Source organism: Pygocentrus nattereri, chromosome 16 (genome assembly GCF_015220715.1).
Source record: "Pygocentrus nattereri isolate fPygNat1 chromosome 16, fPygNat1.pri, whole genome shotgun sequence".
NCBI lineage: Eukaryota > Metazoa > Chordata > Actinopteri > Characiformes > Serrasalmidae > Pygocentrus > Pygocentrus nattereri.
Window position 1 is genome coordinate 29,852,312 of NC_051226.1, and position 23,282 is coordinate 29,875,593.

General features: G+C 41.2%; 1 protein-coding gene across 1 annotated transcript; it reads left to right on the plus strand.

The window, feature by feature from the left end:
- The first annotated feature begins 7,367 nt into the window (after nt 1-7,367).
- Nucleotides 7,368-22,899, plus strand: ppp2cab (protein phosphatase 2 catalytic subunit alpha b). Its single transcript, XM_017705303.2, has 7 exons — nt 7,368-7,690; nt 20,141-20,350; nt 20,455-20,628; nt 20,721-20,810; nt 20,892-21,053; nt 21,257-21,375; nt 22,153-22,899. The coding sequence occupies exons 1-7, from the start codon at nt 7,589-7,591 to the stop codon at nt 22,223-22,225; spliced, it is 930 nt and encodes a 309-aa protein (XP_017560792.1). The 5' UTR covers nt 7,368-7,588; the 3' UTR covers nt 22,226-22,899.
- The last annotated feature ends 383 nt before the right edge of the window (nt 22,900-23,282 follow it).

Genomic DNA, 23,282 nt, shown 5'->3' on the forward strand with positions numbered 1-23,282 from the left:
CCCTTATTATTTAGATTCTAAAGGTGGATAAGGTGGAAGGCAAAACAGGAACGAATTAGCTTTCAGTATTTACACTGAATACTGTGGTGGTTGCAAATGACTTTTGGGGCGCGGCATGCATAGTCTGCGCTGTAGCCCCTTCCATGTAAACCAGGATTTGAGTTGTCTTGGAAAAGCTAGCTTACTATTCTTTGTCATCTTTTTCTTATAACGTTGTCTATAATAATAATAATAATAATAATAATAATAATTGTTATTATTATTATTATTATTATTATTATTATTATTATTAAACACACATTTTGAAAACTTTTAATGGTTCACAGTTTTTGACATACAACAACCATTTTTTTCCGTGAACGTTACTCATATAAGGGAATATAGTGCCTTTGTGGTTTTTGGCCCAATGGAGTCTGGTTGCAGAGATGCACTCTCAGCCTGACATTCACCGCCAGCCTATTAATGACGTCAGTGCACGCTCTGCCGCTACAACTCCTACTGGTGTTTTTTTCGGTTTTATGAGGAAAAACAGCGAACCACGTACTTTTGGGCAAGAGTTACACTAACATGAGGGTTTTGCTTCCTACATTGGTTTGATGTTTGCCGTTACAGACCATTAGGAAACAAATAGAATCTGGAATCAGTCCCAAAACGCCTGATTTAGTGAGCTGAATCCTTTACACTGTAATATCAACCCTTCAGGAAAACATAGAACACCATTAGCGACTAACGAAAAACACTTTGTACAACAGGGGAGTACAATAAATGTAATTCTCTAGCTGTGTTATGGAAGAAAAACCTACTGGATTAATATCGCTAAGCAGAAGTAGCCAAATGTTCACATGCCTTTGGGAGGCTTCTGCCATTGTGACAGAGTGCACGTGCACGTGACGTCGCTGGGGCTGAGAGCGCTTCAGTCTGAGAGCGCATGTTTTGGACTGATCCGGTCGGTCTTCGTAAAATAATCATTCAAAGGTTGAAATTTTGTTATGAATGTCCAGAACATCTAAACTAACTGCTACAAGTGATGTTACAGTGCTCATCTCTCACACAGCTACTCATACACAGTACACACAGGCTCTCACGCATGTAGACCAATGCACAGCAATAACAGTAGCAATAACGATAGTAATAACGGTAGTAATTACTGTAGTAAAACAATAATACCCAAACTAAAACGACATAAAACAGTAATAAAACAGTAAAACAGAAATACAACAGTGAAAACAGTAACAATTCATACTCAATACAGCACACACACCAAACACACACACTGCGCACTCGACACAAGACACACTACACACAAGCGCACACACACACACACACACACACACTACATACCCATACTCATACATATGCTCATCACACACATATCGCACACTCAACAAAATACACCCACCATAAACGCACCACACCACACCAGTACACACATCACACGCACCACATGCACACAAGTCACATACACATCACACACGTTCTACACAAAACGCACATACACACTACACACCACAAACACTTGATACAAAACAAACCACACACACATTCTACACACCTCACATACACCTCACATATCTCACATGTACATACCACCCACACTTGACCTAGAACACACCACAAACTCTCCTACTTACTTTTTTCCTTACTAGGAAAAAAGTAAAAAGGTATAAAATGGAAATGACATTTATGTTTATGTGCTTTTTTCATAGAAAATTCAAATGGGATCTCAGTCACATTGGGGATGCATTTTAGTGAAAAGTCTAAATAGAATCCTGCTACAGTATATCTAGATACAATCTGGATATGAAACACATTAATGTTAACAGGGTTAGGATTATTTCACCAAAGATCTGTTCTGTGAGAGTATTACAGTTTAGTCTTAACATTTGAAGTGTGAAGTAAATTTGTCCTCAAAAAGAAATTCTTGATCTCTTATCTTCAGATTATCTGCATTGAACGACTCTGTTGATTTTTGTAACAGGGATACAAGAAAAATGTGCCTTTAGCAAGCAAACTGTTATGCGTATCAATATCTTGCATAAAAGCTTTTCAAAACACTTCAAAATATGATGCCATGAACTATGCAAACCTTGTTCAATCCAGCAAATATATCTATCTCCAAAAGGTATCTGTTACAATGATGCACACAGATCTTAGCAATAACTGTCACTGCTAACATTGTACATGGATTTTTTGTTGGTCATGACACTCAATACTTGTCCTTTTCTGATGGTTTTTTGTGTCAGTCTGCATTTGAGACTATCATAAACTGTATGAGCACCTTGACAATTCAGATGAAACAATTAATATGAAGTGCTGACACAAGTTCTGTAATATTTTGGTCTGTTTTTCTCTTTTCCAGGACTGATCATAACAGATGGCCCAGTGCTTATGTGAGATCTGCATGTAAATACCATCCCCATCCATCCATCCATCCATCCATCCATCCATCCATCCTCAACCGCTTATCCGAGTCCGGGTTGCGGGGGCAGCAGCCTAAGCAAAGAGGCCCAGGCCTCCCTCTCCCCTGCCACCTCCTCCAGCTCTTCCAGAGGGATACCGAGGCGTTCCCAAGAGTTGAAAGATATAATCCCTCCAACATGTCCTGGGTCTTCCCCGGGGTCTCCTCCCCGGCAGACATGTCTGGAACACCTCCCGTGACCATAGACGAGAGTCAGAATGTAGATTGACCGGTAAATCGATAGCTTTGCCTTCTGGCTCAGCTCTCTCTTCACAATGACGGACCGGTATAGGGTCCGCTTTACTGCAGACGCAGTACCAATCCACCGTAAATACCCTGCTTGTTATATAAATACCCTGCTTGCTGAATAAACAGTAAAGCCTGCAAACAAAACATAAAATCTAACAGGAAGTTCTGTCATCATATTCTACAGTGAATGGTTGATAGAACATGACAATAGCACAATAGTTTTAACTTCAAGCTGTGTTGTAGAAAAATGCTCAGCTGAGAGCAGGATAACTCACCTTTTCAGCCAGGGAAATGTAGCCCAAGGGGAAGGACAATATACAGCGGATGAGTAAACTAAGGAAAACTAAACAATGCACATAGAAGCCTGGGAAAAATGGAAAATATGACTTTTACTCATCTTGGACGATTGGACCAAACACTCAAGTCAGCTTTCACAGAATTTCACTGAAAGAACACCACCGTGGTTTCACAGTATGGATTTGCTCAGTAATATTAATAATAGGCAACTAAATAAAACAACAATTGTGCAATTGTGTATTTTTAGAGCGGTTATGAAAACCATAAGCAAGGTTTGCAGGTTGTTAGAAGGATTTCTAATTTGGCCAAGAAGTTCAAATCACTCAAGGATGTACTCTTCCCTTGCCGTCCAGCAGATGGAGCTGAAAGTCTCAGATATAATAAGTATAATTAAAATCCTCGCATTATTCATCCATCCATCCATCGATTTTCTAAGCCGCTTCTCTCTCAGTGTCGTGGTCGCATTATCCCCATCATCAAATAATAGTTGGTACTAATAATGTGGCCCAGATTAAATCAGAGGTAAATACTATGTGAGTAGTGAGATTATGTTTTCCTGTGAGTAATCAGCAAAGCAATCCCATCAGAGTTTGAAAGAACTAATTAGTAATTTATAATATTTGTTTTTTATGAGTGATTACTCCAACACTGGTTCTATCTATAGGCTACATACATTAACTCTTGTGTTATGCCCAGTCTGTTGAACCTGTGCCACACTGTTCTGGCTGAAAAAACAAAGCGAGATTTGGGAGTGAAGTGACAACCTGTTTGCTTTTCTCCCTCTTTTTGTGTTTTTCTGCTGCACTTGGAAAACTTTGATTTTCCCTCTCAACATTCAGAAAATCATACCAAAATACCTTCTCTTCATAGTATAGATTATGGCTTTATTATCTCGATCCCAGACCATCTTTACGCAGTTGTGTCTTCATGTAACAAGACAGAAGAGTTCATTATAACCCATGACCTGGGGGGCTGGTTTTGAATTATTGAAAATAATCTCTACAATCGTAAATAATAGCTGTTTTGAAAATTCCCTCTTGTTGTTTTACAGTGACATCAATACAAGCACAAATGCTTTTACAAAGTGTAAAGCGATAATAATTCAGTGTGATTAATATGTATAGTTCAGTTGTTTCATCTGTTTGAAATGCTGATGTTCGTAATACCTTTGATGTTTGAATTTATGTTCTTTTTAGATGTGAAACATTTCTGACAGGCCTATTCATGAAAATGCAATGCTTATTCATTTCCACATGATGAGAAACATCATGATGATGATAGTGGATATAGGAAATGCTGTTTGTTATGTGCTTGCCTTTCTCAGTTGTGATACTGAGTCAATGGCAAATACTTTAGATTTATTGCTTTTCTCAAGGCACATTTAATGAATAGCATTTTAGCTATAGTTATAGCTATAGAAATCTATTTCTATATATTTCCATGCCAGAGTTAAACACACACACACAGTTTCAAAGCTGCTTCTCCCTCAGGGTTGTGGGGGGGTGCTGGAGCCTATCCCAGCGGTCATCGGGTGGAAGGCAGGAAAACCCCTAGACAGGTCGCCAGTCCATCGCAGGGCAGACAGACAGACATACACAATCACACACACACACACACACACACACCTAGGGGCAATGTAACATGTCCTATTGGCCTAACTGCATGTCTTAGGACTGTGGGGGAAAACCAGAGAACCTGAAGAAACCCACGCAGACACGGGGAGAACATGAAAATTCCACACAGAGAAGACCAGAGTTAAACAACCCAGTCAAAACATTTGATATCCTCTACCAAACTGTTCTCTCAAATCACACACACACACACACACACACACACAATCTGATTGGTTGAGAAGCATTCTAACCACACTGGTATTTGTTAGCACCCCTTGTTGCTAAGTAACAGCTTGCTTCTCTTCAGCTAATCAATTCCATTTTACCATACAAAAAAAATGAATACATCAGATAAATTCTATAGAATTATACTGTAGTTGATCCATAGTATTTGGCCAGATTCTGAAGAGTACTGAGGCATTGAAATATTTCAGCTTTATGTGACAGTTTTACGGCTGTAAGAATTAGTATTCTTTTTTTGGTGGAAGGAACTGCCCAAATTAAAGCATGTTTTATACTATATTCAGAACAGCTTTGCTCTGCTTTTTTATTTTGCAAAACTTCTGATAATTTGTTCGAGATCCATTGCTATAAACCCTAGTTATTCATTCCTGCTCTAAATATTTACCTTGAGTTTCTGACTGGTGTGTGAACAAGTTTGTATCTTAGTGTTTACACACGGGGAACTGTGTGTTAATTGAGTTCAGGGTTCAGCTTCATTAACTGAATTCTAAAAGCTAGACTGCAGTCTAGGTGGGCTGAATCTAGAGGTCGCTACCTGATCAAACGCTACATTTTGACCGTTTTCAAGACAACTGCCAGAGTATCTTTCACTGCCTTCTATTGCCCATAACCATTTGTACATGTGTCTGTCTCAAAGAAAATGAATAAGAAACACTGGCAGGGTGAATCCAACTACTACAGTTTTTTTATGATTGTTTAGGTTTTATTTTGGGCTCTTTTTGTCCAACCATTACACACAATTTCTGCAGCCACAAACACAACTAGCAAAACACTTCAGATTACATGCAAAATTGAGCACTTTATTCAAAACTATACAAAAATATATAAAAATCCAATTCTGATCATACAATCTAGCTCTGTTTGAACCAGTTACACTCTGCTCTGCGCAATCTAAAACACACACCTTTTCTGCTCGTCTTATGATATAATCTGGGTTTGATTTTATTAAGAGATATTAGAGTAAAATGTATAATAACCAACACATAAGACCAGTACTGCATGCTGACAGTGTTGAAGTGTTGATGGTTGACTACTGAATACAGTAATGCATCTGTTACAGTATATAAAAACTAACATATTCAGAATACATTTAAAACCTGTTCATTTTTTTTCCCTTTAATTTTACACTGGGCCTCTTTCACAAACCATTCTTAAGAATACATTTCTTCTTAAAACCCACGTATGCAGTTTTCACTTGATTCTGACATTCACCAGTGTTTTCCTATTTGTGATTTACTCTTAGCAAAGAACAGAATCTACACACTCTCAGGAGAACAAAGGCGCCAACAATTCAGTGGTTTAAGACCACGTCATGAATCTGACGTAGATTTTTTCTTAGAATCTTTCTCAATAAATAAAAAAAATATTGGTGAATGAGGCCCATTGTTTCTTGCTGTCACTTGTAAGCAGTATTTTCCCTGTAATCTATGGGGAAAATTCACTTGTTGTGTCAATGAAGCTCAGATTCTTAACATTTCTTTTCTTTCTCACCACCTGTTTCAGTCTACTACACCCACAGTCCACTGAGCAGGGGTCCAGTCCAAATCCCATGCTAAATTTATCAGCATGCAAACAAGTGGAGGAGATTACTGACGAGATTATTTGTTTAACATGTGCTTATGTGTTTTGTTGTGTCTTTTATGGAACAATAAGTGTGTGTGGAAGTGTTCACAGCGGGGTGAAGCTGCGTTGCTGGAGCCGACCACTCTGCTTCAAGCTGCCTTGGAGCAGCTTGGAGCTTAATAAAAGAGCACATTTTCAGCAGAAATGATGACTTGGACTCTTCTTCTGCATGATGCCACAACATGTACAAAGACACGAACAAACGGGGTAAACAGGTCAGACGTTATTTTACGACAGTATGACTACATCAGAGAATATCAGTTAAGTGATACTTTATTAATCCCACAAACGGGGAAATTCCACCTCCGCATTTAACCCATCCGTGAAGTGAAACACCACATACACACTAGTGAACAGACACACACACTAGGGGGCAGTGAGCACACTTGCCCGGAGCGGTGGGCAGCCCTGTCCACGGCGCCCGGGGAGCAGTTGGGGGTTAGGTGTCTTGCTCAAGGACACCTCAGTCATGGACTGTCGGTGCTGGGGATCAAACCGTCAACCTTCCGGTCACAGGGCCAGTTCCCTAACCTCCAGCTCACGACTGCCCCAGGCCTATGTGTAAATAAGTTCTACCCCTTCCCTTTTATGTAGAAGCTCTCGCATTGGACAATGAATAATCATTTAGAATTTTAATTGAACCTTGAATTTCAACCTTAGAAAATGACTGACACAAGAGCAACTACCTAAACCTTAGAAATGTTGAATTAATGCTCACATACGTACAAAGTCCTACTCACCGTGCAGAATCATAATAAACTGGCCTTAGTTTTGGATCTCTCCAGCAAGGGCCGGTTAGAACGGAACTGTTCTGAGGACCAATGAAGAAGCGCGAGCCTCCTGTATGTAGCCAATTAGAAAGCAGCTTTCAGCCGGTTCCGTCCTCTGTGAACGAGGTAGACTGTGGCTCAGGGTGGGACTGAGGGGACTGACGTCTTCGTGCTTCCTTGTGATATTTTTTCTTTTTATTTAATCATCAAAATTAAGAGTAGCAGCCACATGAACCTCTCAAAGTAATCGCCTTGAAACGGGGTGTGGGCTACGAAATCCAGGGGGTAATTAAATTTGCCTGTGATAAAATCGCTTGAAAATCAAGTCAAGAGAAATGGACGAAAAGGCGTTTACGAAGGAGCTTGATCAATGGATCGAGCAACTGAATGAATGCAAGCAACTCTCGGAGAGCCAGGTCAAAACGGTCTGTGAGAAGGTATGTAGCTAACGCTATATGGGTTATGGTCTTGTTAAATAAGGCTTGGTTCCAAACTGAAATGGCAGCGTCCTGAAAGAGGAGGACTGCGGTGCCACCATAAGCCATCTACAGAGCGCTAACGCTAGCTGGTTAGCCTACAGTAGCTATTAAGTGAGCTGTAAGATGGCGCCTGGGTTTTTCTTTCTTTTTTAACACGAAACTGAGTGTCAGAACTCCTCACGGCTTTAACACGAGTTGGCTGGTTTCTGTAGACAATAAATATATTCTAAGGGGTGAATACACGTTAGCTTTCAAGGAGAAGATGCATAGTGGTTGTTGGCTAGCTAGCTTTAGCGAGCTGGCGCTAGTTAGCCTCAGGCTAACCCAGAAACATTTATCTACAAACATTTCCGCTAACGTTAGCTCTTCATAGCGGCATTTACACGGAGCATATGTACGTATTACTCGTCTGGTCCACGGTCGATGTACCACGCTGTGCTGTGCGGTTAACTAGTTAAACTTGTGATTTAGGTTGTGTAAAGAATTAGCAAGGCCTGTTGTTGCTTTAAACTGAACGCAAATCGCTCGTATTACTTTAGTGTTTCGCTGCGCAGACACTCAAAATGGCGCCGCCTTTATAACTAGATTGTTTCCGTAATTAAATTCACTCATGCTGTTTTTCACTAACATTAAGCTTATTTGTGGAGGTTCCCTACGATTTTTGTGATCATACTCCGTAACTAACAAATAGGGGAAATTCGACGGTCTGAGCCTTTAACGTCCAAGGCCTGAGAGGAGATATAGAGAATACGGGCTTGTGCAGAATATATGTAACTTTAGTTAGCTAACTAGGTGAACGCTGCAAGCGGGATTTACTGTAAGTTACTGTGTTCTACATTGTCAGAAATCACTCGTCCAGCATGTAATTAAATTAATATAGTGCCTCCAAAAGTTGTATGGAAACTTTAACCATTAACTTACTGGTAAACTTTAATTTAGCCTTTTAGGTTACCTCATAAATTCAGTAACAAAACTATATTCATTTTAAAGATTAAGTTTTAGCGTAACACCAATCCAGTAGTAGACTTTTTTGAGTGGAAAGAAGGATTCCAACCAGATTGCACTCAATATACTGTAAAGCACAGTAGGGAGGAGATGATGGGGACAATATGAGGGAGCAGATAGGGAGAGGTTTCAGAGAGGAGATGGGAAGGAGATGAGGGGGAGAACATGAGGGAGGAGAGGGAGAGGTTTCAGGGAGGAGATGGGAAGGAGATGAGGGGGACAACATGAGGGAGGAGATTGGGAGATGTTTCAGGGAGGAGATGCAGGAGATGGGAAGGAGAGGGGTTGGGGAGGAGATGAGGGGGGAAACATGGGGGAGGAGATGCAGGAGAGGGGTTGGGGAGGAGATGAGGGGGGAAACATGAGGGAGGAGATGGGGAGAGGTTTCAGGGAGGAGATGGGAAGGAGATGAGGGGGACAACATGAGGGAGGAGATTGGGAGATGTTTCAGGGAGGAGATGCAGGAGATGGGAAGGAGAGCGGTTGGGGAGGAGATGAGGGGGGAAAACATGAGGGAGGAGATGCAGGAGAGGGGTTGGGGAGGAGATGAGGGGGAAAACATGAGGGAGGAGATGGGGAGAGGTTTCAGGGAGGAGCTGCAGGAGATGGGAAGGAGATGAGGGGGAAAACATGAGGGAGGAGATGCAGGAGATGGGAAGGAGAGGGGTTGGGGAGGAGATGAGGGGGAAAACATGAGGGAGGAGATGCAGGAGAGGGGTTGGGGAGGAGATGAGGGGGGAAAACATGAGGGAGGAGATGCAGGAGAGGGGTTGGGGAGGAGATGAGGGGGAAAACATGAGGGAGGAGATGCAGGAGATGGGAAGGAGAGGGGTTGGGGAGGAGATGAGGGGGAAAACATGAGGGAGGAGATGGGGAGAGGTTTCAGGGAGGAGCTGCAGGAGATGGGAAGGAGAGGGGTTGGGGAGGAGATGAGGGGGAAAACATGAGGGAGGAGATGCAGGAGAGGGGTTGGGGAGGAGATGAGGGGGGAAAACATGAGGGAGGAGATGCAGGAGAGGGGTTGGGGAGGAGATGAGGGGGAAAACATGAGGGAGGAGATGCAGGAGATGGGAAGGAGAGGGGTTGGGGAGGAGATGAGGGGGAAAACATGAGGGAGGAGATGGGGAGAGGTTTCAGGGAGGAGCTGCAGGAGATGGGAAGGAGAGGGGTTGGGGAGGAGATGAGGGGGAAAACATGAGGGAGGAGATGGGGAGAGGTTTCAGGGAGGAGCTGCAGGAGATGGGAAGGAGATGAGGGGGAAAACATGAGGGAGGAGATGCAGGAGATGGGAAGGAGAGGGGTTGGGGAGGAGATGAGGGGGAAAACATGAGGGAGGAGATGCAGGAGATGGGAAGGAGAGGGGTTGGGGAGGAGATGAGGGGGAAAACATGAGGGAGGAGATGGGGAGAGGTTTCAGGGAGGAGCTGCAGGAGATGGGAAGGAGAGGGGTTGGGGAGGAGATGAGGGGGAAAACATGAGGGAGGAGATGGGGAGAGGTTTCAGGGAGGAGATGCAGGAGATGGGAAGGAGATGAGGGGGAAAACATGAGGGAGGAGATGCAGGAGATGGGAAGGAGAGGGGTTGGGGAGGAGATGAGGTGGAAAACATGAGGGAGGAGATGGGGAGAGGTTTCAGGGAGGAGATGCAGGAGATGGGAAGGAGATGAGGGGGGGAACATGAGGGAGGAGAGGGAGAGGTTTCAGGGAGGAGATGCAGGAGAGGGGTTGGGGAGGAGATGAGGGGGGAAAACATGAGGGAGGAGATGCAGGAGATGGGAAGGAGAGGGGTTGGGGAGGAGATGAGGGGGGAAACATGAGGGAGGAGATTGGGAGAGGTTTCAGGGAGGAGATGCAGGAGATGGCAAGGAGAGGGGTTGGGGAGGAGATGAGGGGGGAAAACATGAGGGAGGAGATAGGGAGAGGTTTCAGGAAGGAGATGCAGCAGATGGGAAGGAGAGGAGTAGGGGAGGAGATGAGGGGGACAACATGAGGGAGGAGATTGGGAGAGGTTTCGGAGAGGGGTTGGGGACGAGATGAGAGGGGAAAACATGAGGGCGGAGATAGGGAGAGGTTTCAGGAAGGAGATGCAGGAGATGGGGAGGAGATGAGGGGGACAACATGAGGGAGGAGATTGGGAGAGGTTTCAGGGAGGAGATGCAGGAGATGGCAAGGAGAGGGGTTGGGGAGGAGATGAGGGGGGAAAACATGAGGGAGGAGATAGGGAGAGGTTTCAGGAAGGAGATGCAGGAGATGGGAAGGAGAGGGGTTGGGGAGGAGATGAGGGGGGAAAACATGAGGGAGGAGATGGGAAGGAGAGGGGTTGGTAAGGAGATGAGGGGGACAACATGAGGGAGGAGATGGGGAGAGGTTTCAGGAAGGAGATGCAGGAGATGGGAAGGAGAGGGGTTGGGGAGGAGATGAGGGAGGAGATAGGGAGAGGTTTCAGGGAGGAGATGCAGGAGATGGAGAGGAGATGAGGGGGGAGAACACGAGGGAGGATTTAGGGAGAGGTTTCAGGAAGGAGATGCAGAAGATGGGAAATAGAGGGGTTAGGGAGGAGATGGGGAGAGGTTTTAGGGAGGAGATGCAGGAGAGGGGTTGGGGAGGAGATGGGGGGGGGGGGGCGTGAGGGAGGAGATACAGGAGATGGGGAGGAGATGCAGGAGATGGGTGGGGGGGGGCATGAGGGAGGAGATGGGGAGAGGTTTCAGGGAGGAGATGCAGGAGATGGGAAGGAGAGGGGTTGGGGAGGATATAGGGAGAGGTTTCAGGGAGGAGATGGGGAGGAGGAGAGGATGGGAAGGACATGATCAGGAGATGGAGGAAAGGGGTTGGGGAGGAGATGACGGGGGAGGAGATGGGGAGAGGTTTCAGGCAGGATTTTGAGATGATGAGGAGGAGGGGATGGAAAGGTCATGATGGCGGAGTTGGGGACTAGATGAGGGGGAAGATGGGGAGCGGTTTCAGGTGGAAGGAGGTGGAGGGGAGGGGATTATGAGGAGATAAGGGAATAGATGGAGGGATGGGGATTAGAAGGTGATAATATTCCCCCTTATCATTTACAGGAATATACTGTGTTCAGGAGCAAACCAATTGGCTTTATACTGGACATTGGTCCCACTGCTCCAGTGGCAGAGGCAATGAGTTCCTGTGTTGCCAGATTGGAGCATTGTGCATTCTTTCTTTTGAACAAGTTCAACCAGTATCTTTCTCTATAGTCAGAGCTCTATTTCCTGAGGAGGCTAGGGTCCTTTAACATCTGTAAGAAGCTCCTGCATATGTTCTGTCAGACTGGTTGCCAGCTGTCTTTTTAGTGGTGTGCTGGGGCAGAAGCATGAAAACGAGAGACGAGATGAGACTGGACAAGCTGGTCATGCGTGTGAGGTTAGTGGTTAGTGTGGAACTGGGCTCCAGAGAAGGACGTTGCACAAACTGCTCTCCTTTATGGAGGATGATGATCCATCTGCTGCACACCATCATCATGGACAAGAGGAGCATGTTTAGTGGCAGGTTGCTGTCACAGAGCTGCTCAGCCGACAGACTCGAGATCCTTTGTCCATAGAGACATCAGGCTCTTCATTTCAGTACCAGTATTTGCATATATTTATTCAGTATTGATATTATACAGAATTTTCCTGCACCTCATTGTACAGTCATTATTGCACTGCCTTTTTTAATCTCAGCTTATAGACGTTTATATACAACCCCAGTTCCAGTAAAGTTGGGACGTTGTGTAAGACAAATAAAAACACAATATGATGATTTGCAAATCCTTTTCAACCGATATTCAATTGAATACACTACAAAGACAAGATATTTAATGTTCAAACAGATAAACTATTGTTTTTTGCAAATATTCACTCATTTTGAATTTGATGCCTGCAAGACGTTCCAAAGAAGTTGGGACAGGGGCAACAAAAGACTGGGAAAGGAACATTCCACAGGTGAACAGGTTAATTGGAAATGGGTGAATGTCATGATTGGTTATAAGGGGAGCATCCCTGAAAGGCTCAGTCGTTCACAAGCAAGGATGGGGCGAGGTTCACCACTTTGTGAACAACTGCGTGAGTAAATAGTCCAAAGTTTTAGAACAACGTTTCTCAACGTGCAACTGCAAGGAATTTAGGGATTTAATCATCTACAGTCCATAATATCATCAAAAGATTCAGAGAATCTGGAGAAATCTCTGCAAGTAAGCGGCAAGGCAGGAAACCAACACTGAATGCCCGTGACCTTCGATCCCTCAGGCGGCACTGCATTAAAAACCCACATCATTCTGTAATGGATATTACCACATGGGCTCAGGAACACTTCAGAAAACCATTGTCAGTGAACACAGTTCGTCGCTCCATCTACAAGTGCAGGTTAAAACTCTGCCATGCAAAACAAAAGCCATATATCAACACCCAGAAACGCCGCCGGCTTCTCTGGGCCCGAGCTCATCTGAGATGGACGCAAAGTGGAAAAGTGTCCTGTGGTCTGACGAGTCCACATTTCAAACTGTTTTTGGAAATCATGGATGTCATGTCCTCCGGGCCAAAGAGGAAAAGGATTGTCTGGATTGTTATAAGCGCAAAGTTCAAAAGCCAGCATCTCTGATGGTGTGGGGGTGTGTTAGTGCCCATGGCATGGGTCACTTGCACATCTGTGAAGGCATCATTAATGCTGAAAGGTACATACAGGTTTTGGAGCAACATATGCTGCCATCCAAGCAACGTCTTTTTCAGGGACGTCCTGCTTATTTCAGCAAGACAATGCCAAGCCACATTCTGCACGTGTTACAACAGCGTGGCTTCATAGTAAAAGAGTGCGGGTACTAGACTGGCCTGCCTGCAGTCCAGACCTGTCTCCCACTGAAAATGTGTGGCGCATTATGAAGCGCAAAATACGACAACGGACCCCGGACTGTTGAACAACTGAAGTTGTACATCAAGCAAGAATTGGAAAGAATTCCACCTACAAAGCTTCAACAATTAGTGTCCTCAGTTCCCAAACGCTTATTGAGTGTTGTTAAAATGAAAGGTGATGTAACACAGTGGTAAACATGCCCCTGTCCATTGTATATATGCCTGTAGATAGGTTTTTTTTTCCTTTATTCTTCTCTTTATAGTGCTTCTCCCTTAGTACTATTACTATTCCTGTGTTGTGTGACTGCTATTGGCTGCTAAATTTTCTTTGAGATCAATAAAGTAGCCATCTATCTATCTGTCTGCAAAAGATGGATTACTAATGAGGTCACAGAACCTGTTTGAAAAGGTATTAATGGTAAATGCAAAACTAACAAGATCTCAGTTTAAAGTAAAATCTTATACCATTTTGCCATTTAAAAATGGATGAATTGAAGAGTTAAATGGATCGGAATCAGAAACAATTGCTAAATGTATTAAATTATTTAAAAAATGAAAAAGCAAACAATTGCTTGGGACAGTCTAAGCAAGGAAAATTTGTTCATGTAGAATCTTTCATACACAGTGGCAGTTCAAAGTCCTTCACACAAACACAGAAAAATGAAAGCATTAAATCGTATAAAATAATAATGCTAATGACTGGGCACTACTAACTGACCTGTCTCTAGTGATCGGAGAAGCCTATCATCAGGCCATCCAATGATTTGTATACAATTAGAAGCATTTTAAAGTCAATTCTGTAGTTAACTGGTAGCCAGTGAAGTGACTTGCATTGGAGTAATGTGTTCAGATCTCTTGGTTCTCATTCTAGCTGCAGTAGTCCAGCTTGAGATAAAGGCATGAATTAGTTTTTCTAGGTCTTGTTGTGACATTGTTTTTTTTAAAACTTTCATAAATTCTTGAGATAGTAAAAGTTGGCTTTAATTATTGTTTTTACAGGGCTGTTGAAATTCAGATCTTAATCTATTATCATGCCAAGATTTCTGACTTGGTCTTTAGGCCTCAAAACTCTGTTGCCAAGGTGAGCACTTGCCTCAAGTCTTGGTTCTTATTTACAAATATAAGTACTTCTGTCTTTTTTTTATTTTTTAGTTGGAGAAAGCTTTCGTCTATTTATTTATTGGCTCTAGGCAATAAGTTAAAGTGTCAGTAGAAATGTAGTCATTTGGCTGGAGAGACAGTAGATCTGTGAATCATTTGCACAGCTGTATATTAACTGTTTGGGGGCAGTGTATTTTCAGTGTACTGCCCGACCAAGCAAGACGGAGGAGAAAAGGTAGTGTTGGACCCTGATGTTGATCATAGCTTGTTTGAAGGCTTGTGTTTGAATTTCTACTTCCAAATTCCAATGATTTTGTCCTAGTACTCATTTTTCTGTAAAGTGCTGTTACATTCTCAAATGTTCCTGCTCCTTCAAAAACCTAGAGACCAGAGATTTTGCTCCTACCTGCTATTTATAACACAACATTTGTGCTCGTAAAGCTTCCATTGATACTGCTCCAACTTCATGTTGTTGCTGAATGGTCATGACTGTCTTCCATTATCACTAGACTTGCATCTACTTAATCCAGTACAGATGTATCCTTTGGGTCTTGGTTTAGAATTATAGTGTCTTGAAAGAGAGTGAATTACAAACATTGTACATACAAGTGAATGGCCAAAGGAACTGCTTTGTTTACTGATTCCAAAAATGTATTTTTGACATTTCTGGTAAATAGCTCTATAACTGACACAACATAATCCTGACATATTATTTCTCATTCTAAATGGGTATACCGCAAGATAGCTTTTTTTTTTTTTTGGGTCAAGAGAAATAAGATTCAAGTGACTGACAGACTGTTTAGCTGTATAGTGTACCAACAGTGACTACGTTGGCGTCTGCATTTAGAACTAAAGTACTAATTCAGTACTAAAATATATTCTAATTTGTAGAGTGATCTAGTATAAAAATGTTTGTCAAATGCCATATTATTCAGTAGTACTAATGAAAGAGGTGGAAAAGTAGTTTTTAAAAATACACGTTATTTTTAGTAATGGCCAATATCTTATGTGATATGTTAAACCTGTTTGTACTTAACAAATTATGCTTGTTCATGTTGATCAACAATGGTGCCTGGTATAGCAGTATAGTTTTTGCTTGTTTGGAATAGGTCATGTTTGTTGAAGATACTACCGCTGAATTGTAGCAGATGCGCCAAGTGATTAACTGACATGCTAAGCTATTTTATTTATTACTGAAAAGAACATTAGTTCTTATGGAACTTTTCTAATATTGCCTGTCTCTTCATTTTTAGTTCTGCTGCTATCTTGATTTGAAGTAGGCCTGTAACAAATGTTCAGATTTCAAATTTGCTTTCCCATGTGTGTGTGATATAGCAAAGATTTATAACAGTGCCTGTAGCTTTTATATCATTGTAATGGTGTGTACAATCAAATTACATCTTTTGTTGACTTTTTGAGTGAAAATACAGTAACACATCCTGTAGAACCAATTTAGATTTATTTTTACTGCACAGTTGAACACATTGGCAAAATATTTTACATGTATTAAGCAGACGTGTTTTTTTTTTTTTTTTTTTTTTTTTCTTGCATAGAATGTCCCCTTTTTGTTTATGTAGAAAATCAAAACCAGGAGTGCATCATATTAGGGCAAATTTAATTTGCTTTCATATGCTTTCAAAATGGAAGGATATGACTTATTTATTATTGCCCATTTCCTAATTCTTTAGTGATATAAAGCTGAAGTCAGCTTCTCTCAAATGTTCCCGTTCCACCTTAAATGGAGCAGCAGTTACGTTCTGGCGCTTCAGGCATCAATACTGCTGGACTGTGGAACGGGAAATTTAGCTAGCTAGCAACCAAGACAGTAGCATACAATTAGCGATTTTTTTTAAGCTTGTTATGAAGAAAAGGACCATAATACATTGAAACGACATTAAACTAAGATAATACAATGGTTATCATATTTTTTACGGGGAAAATACTCGTGTTTGTGGGTTTCTTTGGTCACTTGTGCAGCCATCTTGCTGGTTTTTCTTCTTTTTCTTATAACACTCGATTTGGAGTGTGCCAGTTTGAAGGGCCATGTAGCCCTAACCCTTCACCCTATCCCTCTATCTCAACCACTATCGGGACACCCAACCCCTACACGCACAAAACGGAGGGCTAAGGGCTAAGTGGTAGGGGCAAGGGGTAAAATGGGATTGGGCCTAACTGTTTAACGCTGTTACTTTCCACACAGTTAGCTCAATAAGAGAACCATGTTACTGGCCCGGGGCTATTAGAAAGATAACAATTAGAAGTGGTTAATAGGATTTAGCTTAGAACAATGTGTGAAATATGAATAAAAATCTATTCATTGGTTTTAAAGTGTTTTTATATGGTGCTTTTTTTTCCCTGTTCGGCTTGGCAAACCTCAGAAAAACTCAAATAATTGATGTACACTATGTGTTATCTTATTCAAGCCCATGTTCATGTTTTACAAGACATTTTGTGCATGGAACATTGCAGCATGGAAAAGAATCAAGTGACCTGCGGCTAGAAAAATTGTTTTGAAGGCGGACGGCATATTAGGAATACTACGTGGAATTCAAAACTGTCATAATAGATTTAATCAATCACTGATGTCTTCAATCAGCTCAAGCATACATCTGCAATCTACAGACAAACTCTGGCAGTGTCTTGTGTTTAGTCATACTGGCCCAATCTGGCTGGTGTCTTTATTTCTAATTGATGTGCCATTGATTGTGCATTCCTGTCTTGATTGCTTTATTTGATTGTTTTACAGTCATTTCAGTTTGTGAATTTTTTTTATTTTTATATTTTTCTGGAAGGGCTTTTAATTTGAGGTGAGCTTGTCAGTGCTATAATGCTAAGCAGCACTATTTTGCTGCGGATATGTCAGTAAAGTGTTTACTTTCCCATAAAAGTGCTTTTCATATGCATTGTTCTGGTCTCTTCTATCTCTTTTATGAATGAATCTTATACTTTGCCAAAGATGTCACCTCTTTCATGCTGAAAAGGAGTTTACTAAGTTCTATCTCAATATAAAATCATTTTCATGAGTGATAATGGACTTTTGTGCTATACAAACTTACAAGGTTTTGGAGTATGCCAGTGGAAATATGCACCTATTCAGCCAAAAGAACAGTTGTAAGGTCAGGCACCAATGTTGGATGAGAAGGCCTGGCTAGCATTTGGCAATCGAATTCATCCCAAAAGTGTTCTGTGGGTTGAGGTCAAGACCTTGTGCAGGCCTTTGGAATTCCTCCACACCAAACTCATCAGACCATGTCTTTACAGTTATGTCTTTGTGTCCAGGGACTAGAACAGGAAAGGGCCCCCAAACTGTTGTCATGTAGTTGGAATCTTATAGTTGTCTAAAATCTCTTTGTATGCAGTAGCATTAACATTATAGTTTCCTGGAACTAAGGGGCTGAGCACAAACCCTCCTGGCATCTGGCAAACCCACTAAATGTAGTGAGTGAAGCAGTACATTTGTACGTGTGTGTCGTGTTTAGAGATGAAACGTTATTAAAATTTTATCATGACCAAAATTGTGACAGTTATCGGTATTATTGCAATATTGTTCAAATGTATTGAAAAGTAAATAAATGCTGACACACAAACTGAAACTCATCTCACCAACTTTTATATTAACACAAATAGAATTGGCAGTAATATGAACTTTTTGTTTGCATAAACATTAAAAATAGTCAATAGAGTGCACCAGGTAAAACAGCCAAAGTCAGAGGAATTGCATGACTGTGCTGTGAGCTGCAGACAGTGTAGAACTTAGTGTGTCTTCACATGTGGAGCTGCTTCTCTAAAAGCATTTTTAAACTAAAACATAACTTGAAATTAACACGCATCTGAGCTGTGGCAGAAACTCCGCTTTTCCTAAAAGCAGCACACAGTGTTTACTCATGCAAGGTCCCTTCTCCAAGCACACTATCTTCCCTATGTAGTGCACTTTGTGGATCATGAAATGGCAAATCCTTCACCCGAAGCGTGCATGAAACGTTCGACTAAGTCATCTATAGTCAACATTAACAATAGGTTAAAAATTCCCTATTTATAACTCAACTGCTTGACAATGATGATTGTGTTTGTTGGAAAAGTAGCGCACTATGTAGGGGACACTGAGTGATTTGAGACAGTGTTATTCTCATCTCAGAAAGGAAACTGCAGGTGAGATGAGAAAGGGGAACTGTGCAGATTGAACTTTCGCAGCGAGTCATTCCAGAGCTTGTGTGACTGGTAACTCGGAGATCATTTTGGAGACACTGCTCCACAGAAATATATGCTAAAAGCTTTAGTTTCGATTCACAGTTGATTCGCTGATTTTTGTTTTGTTTTGTTTTTGACTCTAAAAGCTTAGTTTTCTATTATTAACGAACCATAAGCATAAGTTAAACCGTACAGTGACACCCCATGACATTTCTTCTATTCTGAAGTCCCCACAGACTTCGAAGTTAACTTTCCTTGCATTCTCTAAAAAGTAGCGGGTGGTGGTCGCGAAGATGACTCATAAGGTTTGATGTGTTGCCCCCTTTCGCTGCTATATTCTTTTGGCATGTTCTGCAGACAGGGTGGTCATCTCTAATTAGCTTTCCTTCTGCATTCTTATAAAACCCAAAATATGACCAAACATCAGACTTGGTCTTCTTAGAAGGCTGAAATATCTCGGAATCTCTGTCATTACATTCTACCATGTTCTCCCTTCTCTCCCTCTCCCCCTTCCCCTCTATACACACACACACACACACACACACAGCTGCATCTGAGAGAATGATTCTGCCTTTGTTTTGACTCTGTAAAGTGAGATTTCGCATCATTTTTTTGCTTTTTTCGTTTTAACGATAATTTAAAGTTGAAACGGTATTACTAACTCATTAATTTTACCGCAGGTTACAGTGAAACCGGTAATCGTTTCATCTTTAATCATGTGTCTACACTAAAACAGTGCACAGTTCCACCTGCTGATGTAGATGTCCCTGACAGTGTTAGGCAACAATTTGTATTGTCTAGGATGCACTTAGTATTGTGTATGTTCGTTTTATATTTAGCTTTAGGTTGTTTATGTCACTACTAATCATTATGCTACTCAAAGTTCCCATTTACATACAATTTACTGGATTTAGTTGTTCTTAGTGAATTTAGGCTAACATTGCTAACACAAACAAAGGTAATGACTGCCAGTTAATATGATGCGTTGAATCCTGACATCACATAGCGGTTTGCGCCAAGCACGACATTGTTAGGCAATGCTATACCGTGATGAATGCTTTTATATGTGGTAACTGGCTGAAGTGGCTAGTCTTGTTTCTGCTAGGTAATGCTAAAGAACAAAGGTATGATCTCAGATCTTACCTGTGTTTGAGGTTGCATGGAATTCAAAAAATCAACATGGAAAACAATGTGTCTTGATGCTGTTTAGTGTTTTATAATAAATTATATTTGTTTTTATTATATTAAATTATATTTGTTTCTGATAGGCTAAAGAAATTCTGACCAAGGAATCAAATGTACAAGAGGTACGATGTCCAGTAACGGTTTGCGGAGATGTCCATGGCCAGTTTCATGACCTCATGGAGCTTTTCAGAATTGGAGGAAAGTCACCAGACACAAATTACCTTTTCATGGGAGACTATGTGGACAGAGGCTACTATTCTGTGGAAACAGTCACACTGCTTGTAGCTCTTAAGGTACTTTTTAATGATGGGGTAACTTGTACGGGATGAAATACCATGCAATTTTATACCTTTGTTTTGTAAATGTAAACACTAATTTTGTTCAAATTTGATTTCAGGTTAGGTACCGTGAGCGCATCACCATTCTCAGAGGAAATCACGAAAGCAGACAGATCACGCAAGTGTATGGCTTTTACGATGAGTGCCTAAGGAAATATGGCAATGCAAATGTCTGGAAATATTTCACAGACCTTTTTGATTACCTTCCTCTAACAGCCTTGGTAGATGGTCAGGTACATATGTTTTCTTATTTGGCAATATAGGACAGTTTCACAATTTGTGCATAAAATACATCTGTGAGAGCCCTTGAACTTATTGTTTTCAGATATTCTGTCTACATGGAGGACTTTCACCGTCCATAGACACACTGGATCACATCCGTGCACTGGATCGTTTACAGGAAGTTCCACACGAGGTATAAGACTGTTAGACTAGCTGAAGTTAGTAGCTGAAGACTTTTGTTCACATGCAAAAACTAATGCTACCTTGTCCTTAGGGACCCATGTGCGATTTGCTGTGGTCAGACCCAGATGACCGTGGCGGTTGGGGGATTTCACCCAGAGGTGCAGGCTACACCTTTGGGCAGGACATATCGGAAACCTTCAACCATGCCAACGGCCTCACCCTGGTCTCTAGAGCTCACCAGCTTGTGATGGAGGTGAGTAGAGCAGCATTTGTAAACACATGAAGCTGCAAGTACTCAGATATTATCACCCCCCTCCCTTTTTAAAATTAATTATTTTTAAAAAACCTTTAAATACAAGTGATATCAGCAACACAGATACTGTTAAATAAAGTGTGGCGTTTTTTTTAAAGAAGGTTGCATGATTACAGCTGTTGAATATATCCTTTTGTTCCCAGGGTTACAACTGGTGCCATGATCGCAATGTGGTAACGATTTTCAGTGCACCCAACTACTGCTATCGTTGTGGTAATCAGGCAGCTATAATGGAACTAGATGACACCCTGAAGTACTCTTTGTAAGTATTTCACAAGCAAGAAGTAAAGAAAGGAATTCAAAATGTTTTTTGTTGACATGAAATAGTTGCACATATGTGTTTAGTACAGATTGTTTCACTGTATGAGTAGTTTTTGTTCATTTGATTACCATTGCTGTAACCCGTGCTAACACAGATATATACTCTTTTGTGAATTGCAATATTGTTAGTAAGTTACATACCTGGTGTTAAGTCACAGTCAAACAAGTAACATTCTTTAAGTTGCATGTTGTGTTCAGTTTTACAGTGGATCCTTTATAAAATATAAAATCTCAAGTTGTGGTCAGATTGACTTTAAACCCACCTAATGGTTAACTTTGTAAATGCTTGCCGTTGTCTTGTCAGGGAAAATACTTAATAGCAGCAAATGTAAATTTTTGCTAAACTTTAATTTCCCTACAAAAAATCTTTGTGACCTGGATCCATGTCCATCAAATGAGCATTTGCAAAGAATATCTACACTCAGTTTTGCAGATTTGCTCCATACAAGTTACTCGTATATATATTTATATATATATAAATAAAACTTAAAATTCCATGTGGCAGCATATTGGTACAAACAAGTACAATACAAATTAAGACAATATACAACAAATCCCCCAATTTCAATTATCAGATTCCTAAATCTAAACATGTATCTCACTGGCACAAAAATCATGTGAATAGAGCACAATGTTTTGTACTCTTGGCATTGTCACTCTGTTTCCACATGATTAACATAACTTTTACATAACTAACTCTGTCTTTATTTCTATACAGCCTGCAGTTTGATCCAGCCCCTCGTAGAGGAGAGCCCCACGTCACGCGCCGCACACCTGACTACTTCCTCTAAGTTCTAAACAGTGCAGTATTGCCATAATCTATATTCAGCTTGAAAACAGGGTTAGATGGGTGGGTGTCCCTATAAGGAAATCTCCAGATTATTCAGATTTGGGCGGGGGTTTGGGGGGCTCTTTAATCATTCAGAGAAATAAAATGTCTGTATACATGGACCAAAAAATGTGCCATATCCAAAAATAAATTCCAGAAGCCTCTGTCCAGTATCATAACCATAAGATATCCAGTAATTTCTTTTTTCCCCACTTCTTGTTCCTGTTGTCCAGTCTGTAGATCCTAGGCAGTAAATGGACTTTGTTGAAGTTTTCATGCTGTCGTCCATTCGTCGCATACTTATGAACCTCATGTTTTCTAAACAATGTTTTTAATCTGTTTGCACTTTTTTATGAGAAGAGTGAACAGTCACGTCAAATGTTTTTGAGCAATGTTTTTCTTTTCCTTTTTATTATTATTGAAGAAGTGTTTTTTTTTTTTCTTATGGTATGTATCCCAGCAACCATTTTCAGCAGAAAAAAAATTAAATTGAAAATAAACATGTTCAACAGGCATCTGATCAGTTTGTGTATGGGAGACATACCAGATTGTGAGCATGGTGAAAGGTTCTTGTGGTGGGTAAATGTCTGCATAATGGGCACCAGCTGAATAATAAAGTTGGAATTTGCTCCTTCATTTTTTGTGTATTGTTTCTTCACCTGACTTGACCGTCTAATTTTAAAAGCATTCAAGGCTGAACGTCGGTTCCACTTCATCTTTCTGACGCGTTAAGAGCGGTGCTGGGAGGTGATCAGGTACTTGAAGCTTTGTGTAGCTACAGAGACACACAAGGGTGCGTGACCTACTGGGCAATATGAAGACGAAGTAAATGCAGAGAACTTGTAGAGAGGAGAATTACCACTGCAATGTTTTCTGGTTTTCTCAAACGCTAGAGGGCGCTCCCGAGTGAGTCCAAAATGAATGGGTTGAAGTGGAGCATTTGAGCAAAATAATACTTTATAAATGCTTGAACATTTTAAATGTAGCAGAATACAAGCATTTCCTGAACATCATAAAAC

What these genes read in the sequence shown, in the direction of transcription:
- ppp2cab (XM_017705303.2), top strand. Translation starts at nt 7,589, where the DNA reads ATGGACGAAAAGGCGTTTACGAAGGAGCTTGATCAATGGATCGAGCAA. An exon ending in CACTGCTTGTAGCTCTTAAG is followed by an intron (nt 20,351 to 20,454) that starts GTACTTTTTAAT and finishes ATTTGATTTCAG; the next exon opens with GTTAGGTACCGTGAGCGCAT. An exon ending in TACAGGAAGTTCCACACGAG is followed by an intron (nt 20,811 to 20,891) that starts GTATAAGACTGT and finishes CCTTGTCCTTAG; the next exon opens with GGACCCATGTGCGATTTGCT.